The sequence below is a fragment of the Gossypium hirsutum genome, chromosome A01 (genome assembly GCF_007990345.1).
Source record: "Gossypium hirsutum isolate 1008001.06 chromosome A01, Gossypium_hirsutum_v2.1, whole genome shotgun sequence".
NCBI classification, from domain to species: Eukaryota; Viridiplantae; Streptophyta; class Magnoliopsida; order Malvales; family Malvaceae; genus Gossypium; species Gossypium hirsutum.
This window is the reverse complement of record NC_053424.1, coordinates 65,863,515-65,880,097: the sequence shown is the minus strand read 5'-3', so window position 1 is coordinate 65,880,097 and position 16,583 is coordinate 65,863,515. Positions and strand designations below refer to the sequence as shown.

Below are 16,583 nucleotides of genomic sequence, written 5' to 3'. Positions count from 1 at the left end.
GATTTAGAATGCTAGAAGCATATTGAAATTCTCGGAAAATTCTTCATTTATATGAATTGAAATAATTTGAATATATATGGTAAATAGTAGTTGAAGGAGGATTATAAAATGATAAAAAAAAACTTATTTGTGTTTTTATAGAAGAATCATGATTAAAGTTTGTTATGATTATTGTTGAAACTCCTGAAGAGATCAAAATATATTTCCCCAAAATTTTTCCTCACTTATGACTTTCAAAAGAATGGTAATATAAATGCTTAGCAAGCATATTCAAATAGTCATTTGAAAAGCTAGTATTCAAGATTGAATATGTAGAATATGAGAAAGTATGTGATGTTTTCATGAGGAGGAATAAATACGCGTTGTACTATTTTTCTCTTAACTGAGGTTTTGTCCCATTGAGTTTTTATAAGGTTTTTAATGAGACGACATATTATGCATATTATAAATATGTGTACTATTTTTCTTTCATTAGGAATTTTTTTCTTACAGGGTTTTTATCTTAGTAAGGTTTTAGCGAGACACATTATCTACCAATAGACATCTAAAGGGGAGTCTTATGAATATCTTATTAAGTGGATGTCCATTAAGATCAAGATAAATTTTAATGAACTTTAAATTTTAATAGTCATTAGAATTAGATCTTCACTCTATTTATACTTATTATGCTTATAAATAGAGACTATGGAGAAACTTTATAAATATTTTGATTTATCAGTAAAAATACACTCACTTTGCTCTCCTATTCTTTTTATTCTTTACTCTCTATCTATTTATTTTATAAAAAAATAATTTTATATTCTTTTAATAAAAAATAAAATACAAAAGAAATCAAATATTATTTTCTCAAAATTTTAATTAGTATATTATTATTTTAAAAGACAAGAAATTGGTCCATCCGACGGATAGAAAACTAATTATATAGATTTATAGGATTGGTATGGATGCATAGAATATAGATTGGGGCATAAAGGGTGAGCTCTAGGCTGAACCCAAAGACTATAACGTTGGTGAGGGCCGAAAATAGGAGTTGAATCCATTAAGTGATGTGTCGCTATCAGCCTGGATCTCCGCCTACCCCGGGGACCACACTCAAACCTCCACTACATGCCACGTTGCACCTCTTCCACTCTCCACTCGTGCGGTGCGGCGCGTTCAACCACCTCCTCTCCTTTAAACATTCTTTTTGTTTTTATTTTCTCCTCTCTCTCTCTCTCCCAAACACTGCAAATTTTCCTTTCACTTTCAAAACAGATCACTCATTCTTCTTCTTCTTCTTCTTCTTCTTCTTTTTTACTTTCTTCTTTCTGGTCTTGTAGAGACTAGAAAACAAAACTCTGATTTTGTTCAATTTGTAAAAAGAGGGAAGAGTTCAAATTATGGACACTATGTTTTAACCAAAATTATATTTTTCAAGGGCTATTCGTAATCTTAGGGCTGATACGCAGATCCGCTTTTATCTCTTTGTTTTGTAAGAAGTAAGAACCAATTGTAAACATTTTGCATTGTTCGAAAGAAGGTATTTTTGTCCAAGTAAAAACCTCTGTTTTCAGAATTTCATTTAACTTCCCCAAAATATTTTTTGGCTAGGGTTATTTGTATCTTTTTATCATACATTTACTTCAATTTTATGTCTCTATCAAATTTAGACAATTACATATTACAAAAAGGTATTTTTTTTCATTGCTGGATTGGTTTAGTTTATATGCATTTCGTTTTAATTGTTTTTGGGTCCCGAAATTTGGTTCATATAATTCACATATTGATCCGTTTCTCGGTTCGTTTGAGTTATTTTCTTCGATTTGGGGATCTGGTTTTTGTTGATTGTACTTTAAGCTTTTTGGGATCTCTCGAATTAGCAATCTGTTTGGGATATCCTTTTGATTTGCGATCTGGGTCTTTCTGATTCACTAGAAAGCTGCATTCCTTTTATGTAATTCAAAATAAAAAATTCCAAACCTTCTTTTTTATCCTAACAATTCCAACATTCAAGAGAGAAAATTAGGACTTTTTTTTTTTTTGAGGATCATTGAATCCTACAACAAGGAAGGGAACTACATTGAATGAGGCAGTTTCCTGATTGGAAAACAAACTGAGGCTATAAATTATGGGTTGCATTTGCTCGAAAGGTTCTCGAGCAAATGAATACGTTGAAAATAACCATGGAAAAAGAGACAAGGCCCACAAGAACTCGAGAAAAACCGCAAAAAAGTTATCTGTTTCCTTTAAAAGGGACAATGTGGTGGTTGAGGCGGATGCCACTGCACGGTTGATCTCGAATCAGCAGCCAAACCACAGTGCCGTTTCAGGGCCTTCGTCCTCTTCTGATGATGAAGAAAAGAAGGCAGCGTTGGCTGTTTTTGAGAGGTCTAAAGGGGCCCCACCCGAGCTGCAAAGGCGTCCAACAACGGAGGCGGATGGGAGGGGTGGACAAGGGCAGCCGAGGATGTCCAGGATCATAAATGCAACTGGTGGCGAAAGAGGTGCACAGGTGGTCGCTGGTTGGCCTTCTTGGCTAGCAGCAGTAGCTGGGGAAGCCATCAATGGTTGGATACCTCGAAAGGCAGAGTCATTCGAGAAGTTAGAGAAGGTCTGCTCAATAGCTTTATCTTTTATTGCTTATTTATAGTTGCGTTTCTTGTTTCTGTCCATTAAAGAAATTTGTGTTTTGCTTATGCATATCTACTTTGAAATTTATATTTTATAAACTAGCTACTATTGTGCAGTTAAAATGAGTGTATGTTTCATTAATGTGCATCTCGATACAAATTATGACAACCTTTATGAGGCCTTCAGCTCTTTGCTTTTTTGGTGTAATCTCCTATGTCTGTTCTTTTTCCTCTTTCAATAAATATAGTATACGGTCCTGCTAATAATGTAGATTGGCCAAGGAACCTACAGCAGTGTGTACAAAGCTCGTGACCTTGAATCAAATAAGATAGTTGCCTTGAAGAAAGTTCGATTTGTTAATATGGACCCTGAAAGTGTTTGTTTCATGGCAAGAGAAATTATCATTCTACGTCAGCTTGATCACCCTAATGTCATGAAGCTTGAAGGTCTAATTACTTCTAGGGCGTCTGGAAGCTTATACCTTATATTTGAATACATGGAGCATGATCTTGCAGGGCTTTTAGCAAGACCTGAGGTTAAGTTCACTGAAGCTCAGGTACGTTCATATTTTCAATATTTATTTGATTAATGTTGCTCAGATCTACATAAAATTTGTGATTCCATGGTGGAGGAAAACAGTTTCATAAGAAGTCTGTCACATTGTGAACTGTTAGTGGATTTTCAATGATATTTGATGGAACATATTGTGCATGTAGCAAATGATCAACTGCCTGTACTAGTGGAAGCAGTTTTCTTTACCAAAGTTGTAACTTTTAATTATATATACTGTGTTACCATTTGACAGCAAAGAATTATGTTTAACCCTTTTTTTAGCTCAAATGAAAGAAAGGGACTTGGTTATTTGGGTGTTGAAGTGCTGGATTTTATGTGTAACCATGCAGATAAAGTGTTACATGCAACAGCTGTTTCGCGGACTTGACCATTGCCATAGTCGTGGTGTTTTACACCGTGATATCAAGGGCTCAAATCTCTTGATAGACTGTAATGGAAACCTCAAGATTGGTGATTTTGGATTGGCAACCTTTTTCCATCCGAATCAGAAGCAGCCTCTAACAAGTCGTGTCGTAACCTTATGGTACCGCCCTCCTGAGCTTTTGCTTGGTTCTACAAACTATGGAGTTGCTGTCGATCTGTGGAGTTCTGGTTGCATACTTGCAGAATTATTTGCTGGGAAGCCTATCATGCCTGGAAGAACTGAGGTACTGTTTTCATTTTTTGAGGGTATTGACACATATAATTTGAAATTCCTTGTGCATGGCGAGCTTCTAATGAAGCTTTTTATTTCTTATGATAGAAAAGGGAAACATGCTTCTTATGATGACATGGAATTATTACCGTACTCATGTATGCATGACTATATATATTTATTAGTCATGTGTGTTTGTGGATGTGTGCATGTTGTTGCACGTGCTTAACAAGATGGAAAATATAAATGCAAAGAGAATTTGGGTTCCTTTTTGACACTATGACATTGGAAGACCTGGATGCCAAAAGTTAATCTTAAAGTCATACTAGCATCACTCTGCTATGATCTAGGCATAGAATTGTTTAGAACCTAAGCTATGATCTTATTCAGGGGTTTGGCATTTGTTTGAATTTGCTTATCATCTCATTTCGCACATATTTAATTGTCAAATTATTTGCTCATTATGTGCTTGTATCACCTTTAAGGTGATTTTTGGGTTGGAGGTAGCATTGCTGGTGTTGACAGCCACAAAAATCATCTACTTTAGTTGATAATTTACTGGACTGTGGGTTCAGTGATGTACTGCTCAGCATTTATAATTGCCATTGTCATGACATGATTATGCAATGAATGTGTACTCTAGAACTGCCTACAAGTTATTTTTCAGAATTTACTCATAGAACTATCCAAAGTGCAGTGCACTTGCAGTTGAGCTTTTTAGTTCAACTTCTGGTGAGTGACGATCTCATTGTTTATCATTTTTAGGTCGAACAACTGCACAAAATCTTCAAACTCTGTGGATCACCTTCTGAAGATTATTGGAAAAGATCAAAATTGCCACATGCAACCATTTTCAAACCTCAACATCCTTATAAAAGTTGTGTTCTCAAGACATTCAAGGACTTTCCTGCATCTGCTTTGGTCCTTTTGGAGGTTCTTCTTGCAATAGAACCTGAGTGTCGTGGAACTGCTCCTTCAGCACTTCAGAGTGAGGTGAACCTGAGACGTTCAATCTCTTTTAGTTGTACTTGTTACCTTGTAGTCTTCTTTTTGGGATCTATCTTTTTGTTAGTTCAACTGGTTCTGTTTATGCTTTTTCCTTGAAAACAATTTAAGTTCATACTTTTTCTTATACAAGCAAGGTGACCCTTTTAATTCCTATCTTATTGGCTTGAACTGCATTTGGACATATTACCATTGGTTGATTTGCTAATAAGGGAAAGAAACCCTTATAATAAACAAGAAGCCTGTCTTTCAATTGCATTTGAAATGTTGTTAGTCGTCATCTTTATAATTGCAACCTTTAACTTTTCGTTAGGACTTGGGACATTCAGATGTCCAGCCTGTTGGTTCATTTGTGCATATGTCAGCTCTTCTTACTTGATAAATGGCATGTTCACTAAGGTCAACTATGAAATAGTCATTGCACAGCTTGTGTTGGGTCCTGCTGGGGTGTTCATCTTTGGAATGTAAACTATATTGGTTGCTTATGATTATCCTACCTTTTCATCCTTCATACATGTCATCTCATTTTGGTAATTTTATTTTAACTCTGAAGTTTCTCTTCCAGTTCTTTACAACATTTCCTCTTCCTTGCGATCCATCTAGCTTGCCCAAGTATCCACCTAGTAAGGAATTTGATACCAAGCTTCAAGAAGAGGAATCTAGAAGGTAGTTATCTGCTCCTACTTTGTATTAAAAATTTTGATCTCATCAATGTTTAAACAACATTTTGTGAAAATTATCGTGTCTTATTAAACTTTTTCGTATATTCTGGTCATTTAGTTCTTTATACTGGAAGCTCTAATAACTTCATTGTGATGTGCATTTGGTATTACGTCTTGAAACGTTTAGAAATAGTTAAATTGTTATAAAATCTTGTAAAAGTTTAAAATATTCTGATTAAAATGTATAAAAGTAGTTATAGAAGAAGGGCATTTTGGTAATTTTAGTTTGTGTCAAACCTGCACAAGCTGTACCCAGAAATTTTAATTGAAAATCTGCCCTGCCCCCTAATCCAGTTCGTCTTTTCGTCTTCTTTTTTTTTTTAAAATGCCCCTATAGGGTCAGGACTGATATTGACAGATTTGGGTTATTTTTCCATCTACTAGAAAGGGATGAAAATTCTCAATTTGAATTAGTTTGTGTTGTTGAGAACAATCTCGCTCTCTAAAGTTCCCACCCCACCCCCCCCCCAAAAAAAAAAAAAGTATAAAAACAACTGTTCTTCCTGCTTAAAAACTTGAAAACCAGGCAGAGAGCTGGTGGGAAAGTACATGCAGTTGATCCTGTTAGAAAGTTTTCCAGAGAACCTATAGCTGTTCCTGCCCCAGATTTCAATGTTGAGTTACAGGCATCCATACAGGTTCTTTCTAACTTGCAAGATTTATTTGCTATTGCACAATTCATATGTTTTTGATAGTATTTAATATGGTGTTTGAACACTTTCCAACTGAAAATCAGTCTTTTGGTCACGACTGATGTTTGTTATGTTGCTTGATACAGAAACGGCGAGGACAGTTTGATGCTAAAAGTATCAGTGAAGTATGCTACCCTGAAGAAGACAGAGGTGCTGGCGTCTCTATTGAGCCTTCAAAAAGAACAGAAAGAGTTGTATACAACTCTCATTCTGGCCGGTCAATGCACCCTGGTAAGTTTGAATCTTCACGGAATAAGAAGACTGAGATTGAGTCTATGAAGACTTCTGCTCGACCATTTGGTTTTCCAAGGAAGCCTGAAGAGTTGAAAACTCAGACAACATGTGTTCATCGTGGAGCTGTGGAATTGTCCCGATTTTCTAATTCAATTGCAGTTAGAGGCAGTTCACGGTTCGATATGACCAAAGAGAATAATATAAATCCTCAATGGCCTGAGGAGCATTTTAATTCCGGATATAACCATCTGGATAATGCTGAGTCCTCTGAAAAGCATGATTTGTCCCATGGTTTACTCGATAGACCAAAGGCTTCAAATGTGAAGGATGAACAACCATCTTCCAAGGAATCAGCCGTGGTAAGGGAATTTTGTACAATTAGAATTAGTTTTATTGACATGTATTTTTGACGTCCTATTTCTTTTCCTTTACTGGTAGATCCAATATCCATTCTAATCACAACTGATTTCTGAATGCAAGGATTTTATGTGATATCCAGAAAATCCATGAAAATTTGAAGCTAGAAGTGTATACTAGGCGAGGAACACAATTTATAATGATTGCTTTTATGTTGTTCATGGCACAATTTATCAGTTTCAACTATCTGGAGTTATTAACACTTAAATTTTGGTGTGTGAATCCAGGGTTATGTTTCCATGAATAATCGAATCCACTATTCTGGACCATTGATGCCTCGCGGAGGAAACCTTGAGGAACTGCTTAAAGAGCATGAGAGACGGATTCAGAATGCTGTTCGCAGAGCTCGTTTGAACAAGACAAAGGCAAAAATTAACTTTGATGACAATGGACAGACTGAATCACTACTATAACACGAGAAGTGACAGTGAGAAACTGGAAAAATGCTTATACCTGTTCCATGCCGATCTGGAAACTCAGCAGAGTGGTCATAATTTAATTATTAGGAAGAAATCTTTTTGTTTTGGAGATTTGACACGTCTTGCTGCTAGATGATGTTCAATAATCATGGAAATCCTGCAGCAAGGACAATTTTTTTGCGGCCAAAGTTCACTCCGGAAGTTCTATATTAAAAAAAAAAAAAAAAAAGCAGCTCTTTTCGACTGAGAATGTTGAGTGGTATTTGGTGATTATCTTTGAAATTCGGCCATTTTGTTGTTACCTTAGGTACAGGTTTGTGTCATTGTTCAACTTTCTGAACTATGCTTTGTACAGATAAAATAGGCTTCTTACAAAATCTATAATCAAGTTTACTGCATTTTTAATTTTTTGGGTTTTGTAAAGGTCGAATCATCTGCTCGAATTTACTCAATCGTATCATCTACCTTTAGAAAAAATCACCTCTTTAATTTTCTTAAAGCGCAATTTAATCTAAGGAGGACAGTATTTGTGAATTTGATTGATATAATAATAAACTTATTATATTTGGAAGATAAAATTTGTATATATTACCTTCAATCAGAATTAAATTGAAGAATGAAGTATCAATGAAGATTTGATAGAAACATTTAAGAGGAAGCAATTTACCGAAATTGATCTCCCTAGGGTTTTTGTTCACAGCCCCCGTTGTTTGGTAAAGATATAGATGAATGTTTGAAGCAGAGCAGCATATAACACTCACCAATGCACTGTTGTAATGGGGTTGGTTGGAGATGGGATTAGGTGGACCATGAACGCTTCCATCGCCTTATCACCAACCAACAACCAAAATAGAAAACGTTTTCAGTCACAATGAATAACTTGTTATTGTTTGAAACATCATTCAGCCAGCAAATTCTGAAAACTAAGGCTTCCCAAATCATCCCTTGCTGTTGGACCTTAAAATTAATAACCTTACAAACCAACAAATTGGGTCAAATCCATGAAATCTTTTTATTATTATTTTTTAAAACTGCAGTTCCCACACAAAAAATGAATCCACCAAACTAGTAGATGTGCCAACCGCAATATTGCTTGCTTGCTTCACCCACAATCCTTGCAGATGTTTTGTCTTCATCAAGTATCTGACGTTTCTTCCCTTTGTTTCCAAGCATAATGGAAACCATATCATATCATAGTATGTTTCACCCATTTTTATGTATTTGCAGCTCAAGACCTCTCACAAATATAATAACCAATACTCTGCATCAAGGAAAAAAACCATTTCTTGCAGACCAACATGAGGCCTAAAGGCAGTCAAGCCCTCAATTTTAAGGTCCTCCTTTTAGGAGTTTTCTTTGCTTTTCTCCTCCTTTTTGTGTTAAGATCAAGTATATCATCTTCCCAAGATGATACATCGAATTTACAAACATTTGCCGCAGCTAAAACCTCTAATGGTGTTAAAGAAAGCAAAAGTGGAGCAAATTGCTCGCCATCTTGTGACAAGATTCCACGCTCTCTAGCCCAAGCTCTCATTCACTACGCAACTTCGAGTATCACTCCGCAGCAAACACTGAAAGAAATCTCTGTCACTGCCAAAATTCTAGAGAAGAAGTCACCATGCAATTTCCTAGTATTTGGCCTAGGCCATGACAGCCTTATGTGGAGTTCCCTCAACTACGGTGGGCGAACAGTTTTCCTTGAAGAAGATGAGGCTTGGATTGAGCAAATCCGACGTCGGTTTCCCATGTTGGAGTCCTACCATGTGACGTATGATAGCAAGGTAAACCAAGCTGAGAATCTCATGGACGTGGGCAGAGGACCTGAATGCACAGCAATTGCTGACCCTAAATACTCAATGTGCCAACTTGCATTGAAAGGTTTGCCAAGTGAAGTTTATGAGATGAAATGGGACTTGATAATGGTAGATGCACCGACCGGATACTACGAGGACGCTCCGGGGAGGATGACCGCCATATACACCGCGGGTATGATGGCAAGGAATAAAGAGAAAGGAGAGACTGATGTGTTCGTGCATGATGTGAATAGGGTGGTCGAAGATAAGTTCTCCATGGCATTTTTATGCCAAGGGTACATGAAAAAGCAAGAAGGAAGGCTTAGACACTTCAGAATCCCTAGCCATAAGGATAGCTTGGAAAGACCCTTTTGCCCTGAGTGATCTTACAAATTTCTTGCCTACCATTTTCCCTTCATCAATTCTTTGTTATATTGTTGATTGATGCTGTTTCACGGGGGAATTATCCTATTTTTTTGTTCTTTTGTTTTGTTTGATCAAAGCAAAATAGGAAAGCGTAGCACTATTGCATTGGCAAATTGCTGTGCATGCATTTCTTTGAACTCAAATATAGAACTGCAGAATTTATAATAAAGAATCAGTTTCGTATTCCGTAGTTAATTTCTAACTGCATCTTCAGCAATCCAGTCATTATTTATTTATTCCTGGGGGTTGCTTCATAATTTCTTTGAAATCTCTTTATATATGCTATACATACATTTTCATTTGGTATAAATACCATTAAATCCCTACAAATTTCAAATTTTGGTAAATTTATCCCTTTGGAAAATAGAAATACTTACTCATTCCTTGAATAAAAACAATCAACGACGGTGTTAAATATTTTGCGTTTAACTGGGATTTGCTTTCCTTTCAAAATTTCAAAATTTTTACAAAAGCTTTCCTTTCAAAGTTCACCACAAAGGCTTTTCTTTCCTGACGTGCTTACGATATGGATTTGTTTAAACTCATGTTATGTGAGGTTTGCCCATCATCCTTCTGAGACATAGAGAACCCAATTGGGTAATCATTTCCCTTTAGTTTCTTTTCAGAAGGCGTCATTTTCATGACTTAATATACATGCAAGGTTACTAATCTAGACTAAACTTTTGAAACGGCAACAAATTACCAATACAAGCTAAATTTGTGTCACATGTATTTTCGAATCCGCAACAAATGCTGGAGCTCGGTTTCAAACATATTTATTCGCAGACACTTCATACACTGAAACATACTAAACTCAATCTTCTTAATCCACAATAAGTAGCCAATATAACACACATCTCATAACATGCATTTCAACATTTAGATATAACCATGCTTCACCTTACATTACTCATGCATCATTCAACACATGCTTGAACCTATCAGACTCTGTACCAGATTTACAAATTATTCTTAACAATATTCACTCAATCATAGATATATTTTAGGAATCATTTACCTTACCTATTATACCCTTCATGATCTCGGCATCACCTTTTGATTTGTTCCATAAACATCAAGGTATGAATAGTACCACACAAGAGCCAATTTAGAGACTCACCTGACACCCATGAATAGCAACTTGAACTCTAGATTCAACGTTCAACATGAAACTGCAACGGCCACCATTAAAACTCATTCGTATGACCTTTACCATCATATCAAACCCAGATAACCTCATGCAAATCTTTACTTCTTCATCTTACTATTCATGCACTCTTACAGACTTAGTATTTTGTAACATAACATGTAGAGTCATAAAACTTACCCAGACACGAAACACCTCCTCATAACAACCCCGAATCACAACTTTCAGCTTGAGGAAGGTAGAAATGCTTGCAATTCCTTAAGAATTAGATAGTAATACTTTTAAAAAAATGGAGAAGTTAACTTCCCCTGTAATACCCTAAATCGGTTTGGACGTTATAGTTAGATTTGGAGATGCTACGTAAAACAGTTTTAAGACCCACTTTCATTTATTTGAAAACATCGTGAACTTTTGTTCTTAAAATCCTATTTTATTAGAAAACATGTTTGACATAATTATTTAATTAAAAACTTTGTTTGTTTACATTTTCTAAATAAATCGAATACTTTGCAACGGAAATTCTTAGATTGTTATATTTTGGAAAACCAAGTTTGTTTCCTTGAAAATAGTTGATTGCAGGAAAATAATCATTTTATCAATATCATGCAAAAATCCATAATAAAATTCAAAACCGAGATAGTCCCAAAATGTCCAAGCAGTCCAAATTTTCCAAAACACTTAAACCAATCTGAAATAGTTAAAGAAATGAATTACAAATGTAACCGAGCTCCCATCGCACCGACCCGCCTAAGTCTGAGGATTACCTGAAAATATTAGTTAAACTGAGAGTGAGTTTTGAAACTCAGTGTATAACGATAAACTTAACATAGTAAAATACATATTAGACAGATCTATCAGAAACAGATTTATAGCAGAGCAGAGCAGATACAACACATAAGCCTACCCCTAGCCGCAACACACCAACTCCGTCCATTCTAACACACCATATGGTTATAAACACCCATCTATCCCTACACACCATTTAGTGTCTACAGGACACTTTACAAAATAGTTGCAGCTGAGCTGCCAGATCATTAGGCAATTTACTGCCTTTTATAGAATCACTTCCTCTACATGTTACTTACAACCCAACCTAGATGCAGATACAAAGTACAGAAAATATCATACATATTTAGAGTAGAAATTAAAAATGACATAGCTTTACATGCACAACATAACAGATACAAACGACATACTTATTATGCGTATTCATTATTCTTACGGATAGTAGAATTTGTACCAACAGATGTCCAAATTTCATTTCTTATAATATTCTTAGTCTCATACCGACCTTACGGAAAGCCCACAGTCAATTGGGACGACGTGTCCGGCCCTAGGGAGAAATTTTTTACTTTGGGCCCATACGCCTGTGTGGTCCACACGGCCCAAAATAACCCAGACTGTGTGTCAACACTGTCCAGCACACGGTCTGTCACACGACTGTGTGTCGCACACGGCCTGTCACATGACTGTGTGTCGCACACGATCTATCACACAACCGTGTGTCGCTTACAACCTACCATATGACCATGTGGCATCGAAAAAAAACCAACAGCCCAACATTTAAAGAAAATTCTTAAAACAAAATCTAAAGAACAGACGAAAAGATGAAAATAAGAAAAACAAAATTTTGGAATTAAAATTTGTGGCGTAGGTTAGGGAAATAACAGAAGTGGGAACGTGGGTTTTGGTTTTTTTACGAAATTAAAAAAACAAAAATAAGATAGAATTAATTAAAAAAAAGAATGGATAAGCACAACATAAATTAAATACATTGTTTTATTTATTTCAAAACAAACCCAAAAGATAAAACATTTTAATTTAACTACTTGATTTTATTATTATATATATTTTAAAACAAACTCATTTAAAATTAATTCTAAAATTATTTTGACAACAAAAAAGTATTTTATTTTAAAACCAGATAGGCCTAGGAAGAAACATGATTGAATTGAGATTTGAACCCAAGACCCTAACACATAACTAGAGCCTCTAACCACTAAAACAAATGCTTACTAACAATAGAATCTAACAACCATGACCACTAAAATTTTGGGGCGTTACATCCCCCATACTCCTCCTAAATACAATTATATATATAGCTTGAGTCCCCTTTAGAACTTGACACGTGTCACTTTCTTTCAGAATTATCCTATAATGGCTTACAACCTCTGGGAAGAACATAAGTGAAGGTCAAATATTTTAGTTACTCCATTACTCAATCCAATTGACTTCTAACTAAATCACCTTGTATCCTATCTTGAATACTTACAACATGATCAACACAGTAACTTAAACAAACTTGGCGCACATCACCTTTGGTGTTAATCTCATTTGCAAATTTCTCTTACCCGGCTTGATAAACCATAAAAGTAACACATTTTAGTCCCATGCTTAGCATGTTTTTGGATGAGTTATTATTCAATTTAGTGAATTTGATGCTCTTAATCCTTTAATTTTATGTTTTATACTTAGGAAAGAATAGGGGAACAAAAGGAGCAGAAAATGGGCCGATTTAAAGATCCACATAGCCAAGAACATTTCCACACGGGCTGAGCACATGCCCGTGTAAGCCACACGGGCCAGCCACATGCCCATGTGGCAACCGGTGTCGATATCGCTCCTTGTTTCCCAAACACGCGGAAAAAGCCAATTTTTAGGGTTTCTGAGCATTCTAAAATCTATATAAACACATTAGAAGAATACCTAAGCACATACACGGAGTAGAAAGCAGAAATTACTCTAAGAAAGCCGTTGGAATCATCTCGAAAGCAGATCTACTTCAAGATTGAAGATCTCAATTCTAATTTCTTTCGAATTTTATTTAGGTTTTTTTATGTCTTGTTGTTTTTTTATAAATTTGAGATGTTTTCCTTTTACATTATGAACTAAACTCCGTATTTAATAGCTCGATTTAGGCCTAGTCGAAATAGTGGTCTTGGGACCACAAATTCAGAGTTGAATAAATAATTTTATTATTATTTTGATGTTATGGTATGTTTTTAGGAAGCATGAAAAATTTGGTAAGTTAACTCTAACGTTTGTGAGCTCAATTGCCAAAAAAAGACTAAATCGCATAAAGTGCAAAAGTCCTAATTTGATAGCTAAAGATGTTAAATAGATAGAGAACCAAAATTGGGGGTCTTTAAAGGTAATTATACCCTTAGAAAATAGCTTGACCGGCCATGGGAGACAAATTGGAGAGAATGTCAAAATTAGGTGAAGCTTAGTTCACCAATTTTGACTAGTTGTATTTTTAATAAAACAAAAAGGGAAAGCTATCATATTTTCTCTCTTCTTAGCCAAAAATATCAGCCATTGTAGGGATTTGAAAGCTTCAAAAATTTCAGCAACTTTGAGCCCTCTCAAGTAAGTGATTTTGATAGTTTCTCTTAATGATTTTTACATTTTTGAGACCCTAGAAGCATGAGCTTTCAAATGAGGGGTCTATTTTGCAAAATGGTTAAGGGTTTGGAGTTTTACCATGAAAGGATTCATGATGTTTTCTGAGTTTTTATGGAAGAATATGAGTCTTAGTAGTGTAATAGACAACTTTTGTGAAAGGTGTTAGCATGAAAACACCTAAAGGGACTATTTTGCACAAGTTGTAAAATAGTTGATAAATGTGTGAAATATAATGAATTTGGATTGCTATAAGTGTAAAAAAAGTTCATCTAGGCTTGAGATTCAAAGAAATTTGATAAAAATCGATTTTCGAGCATTAGGGTAAAATAGTTATTTTTGCCAAAGTCTAGGGGCAAAATGATTATTTTATCGAAGATGTGAATTTTGATTTGCCTAATTGAATTTAGTGACTAAATGAGTGTATTTTGCTAATATAGATCAAGAATTGTCAAATTCGAACCTAGACCGGGGGAAAGCCAAGCAAATCGACTAAACCGACTAGCCGTATACGTTTTGTAATCTGAGCTAAGTTGTATGTAAGTAATACAACTACATTGCTACTATATGTGTTTAAATTGCCATTGAATAGATATGACATGAATTGCTTGATTGTGAAATTGAGAATGTGTAATGATCATTGAGATAGTAGAATTCCTGTTGGAAGCTTAGGAAGTAAATCGGATATTCTTGCCATGACATTTGGGTCATTGGTGTGAGCCAGTGTAAGACCATGTCTGGGACATGGCATCGACATTGAGACGAGTGCTAGTGTAAGACATGTCTGGGACATGCATCGGCCTCGAGACGTAAGCCAGTGTAAGACATGTTTGGGACATGCATCGGCTACGAGATGTGTCAGTGTAAGACCATGTTTGGGACATGGCATCGGCACGGATATGCAAGAGCTAGTGTAAGACCATGTCTGGGACATGGCATTGGCCTCGATGATGATAGCCAGTGTAAGACCATGTCTGGGATATGGCATCAACAACTTACCCCGTGTTTGAAGCTTATGGAATATCCGATAGTGTTCCGAATGGTTCAACGGCGAGAGTCATGATTTTAGGTTAATGAAGAAAAGTATAACCTTGTGGTGCGTGGTACAGGTACCTATTTGGTACGTATGAGATATGAGCTCATTGCATAATATGTGACTTGTATAGATGGTAACGAGTGAGTTGTGCTTATGCCCACCTTTGTGTTATGAACATGTTGATTATTGATAAATTGTTACTGTATAATTATTTAAGTGAAACTTACTAAGCTTTTATGCTTACTCCCTTTTCTTTCCATTTTTCTTATAGTGACGCTTAACTAGCCAAAGGATCACCAGGAGTCAGAGATATCGATCACACTATCGACTGAAGCATTCAGTATAGTTGGATTTATATTTTTGGATATGGCATGTATAGGGCTTAGACTTTATTATTTTGTGACTTTGAGAATTGGCCAAATATGTTGGCTTGGGCTGGAAACCCTTCATTTTGTATTAAGCCTTGATTGATGGCTAATATTCATTTTGAGTTTTATAAAAGATGCATTTTCATAGTTGAATGAACGTCTATTGTAATTGATCTGGGTGTATGAATTGTGCTTGTTTTGGTATTGGTTGGTATTTGCATAGAACTAGGTATGTAAGGGTGACAATGAGGCTTGGTAGATAGACTTATATTGTCCACACGGGTAGACACATGGGCATGTAGTCCGGCCGTGTGTCCCCTGCACATAAAAATTTCGAGTCAGTATGCATGGTAATAAACACACAGGTAGAGACACGGCCGTGTGTCTCAGCCGTGTAGAGGACACGGCCTAGTACACGAGTGTGTGCCATGGCCGTGTGTCATTTTGAGAACACTGACGTCAAAAATAGAATACCCAGGTTTTTGCACACGGGCTAACACACAGGCGTATCCTGGCCGTGTGAGGGACACGGGTCATCTACACAGTCGTGTGTCTGGCCGTGTGAAAACCCCTGTAGGTGTGAATTAGAAATTAATTTCACATGGGTAAAGGACACGGGCGTGTCCCTAGGTGTGTAGGCCGTGTGAGTCACACGGGCCATCAGCACGAGCATGTCGAGTTGGTCACACGGATGTGTTGCCCTTCTACATGGGCGTGTGCCCTTTTTTAAGGACAAAATTTTCATAGTTGGTTTAAGGACCCGATAAAGTCCCGATTAGTTACCAATGGTCAATTTGGGGCTCGTAGGCCCATAATAAGAAGATTAAAGTAGAAATTGAAAAAAAATTAAATTGGATCGAGTCTGGGTGACTCGAGATGGTTTTTGTACATGAGATCACATTAGGTAATGCCTACTCTGCCCCGGCATGGGTTACGGGTACAGGGTGTTACATTTAATGGTATCAGAGCTATAGTTTAGTTAGTTTTAGGACTAACCTAACGAGAGTATGAGTCTAGCTATACATGCCATAGTTGTATATTGATAGTGTGACGGTTCCTGATGATTATAAATTATGTTTTTATATAATAAATGGAACTTGATAGA

General features: G+C 36.1%; 2 protein-coding genes across 2 annotated transcripts; both read left to right on the top strand.

Moving 5' to 3' along the window:
- The first annotated feature begins 1,201 nt into the window (after positions 1-1,201).
- Positions 1,202-7,711, top strand: LOC107941339 (probable serine/threonine-protein kinase At1g09600). Its single transcript, XM_016874894.2, has 8 exons — positions 1,202-2,590; positions 2,882-3,166; positions 3,513-3,830; positions 4,583-4,810; positions 5,388-5,488; positions 6,071-6,182; positions 6,323-6,829; positions 7,115-7,711. The coding sequence occupies exons 1-8, from the start codon at positions 2,108-2,110 to the stop codon at positions 7,298-7,300; spliced, it is 2,220 nt and encodes a 739-aa protein (XP_016730383.1). The 5' UTR covers positions 1,202-2,107; the 3' UTR covers positions 7,301-7,711.
- A 221-nt stretch (positions 7,712-7,932) lies between these two features.
- On the top strand, positions 7,933-9,720 carry LOC107941340 (glucuronoxylan 4-O-methyltransferase 1-like). The gene has a single exon (XM_016874895.2). The coding sequence runs from the start codon at positions 8,605-8,607 to the stop codon at positions 9,481-9,483; it is 879 nt and encodes a 292-aa protein (XP_016730384.1). The 5' UTR covers positions 7,933-8,604; the 3' UTR covers positions 9,484-9,720.
- Positions 9,721-16,583: the final 6,863 nt, after the last annotated feature.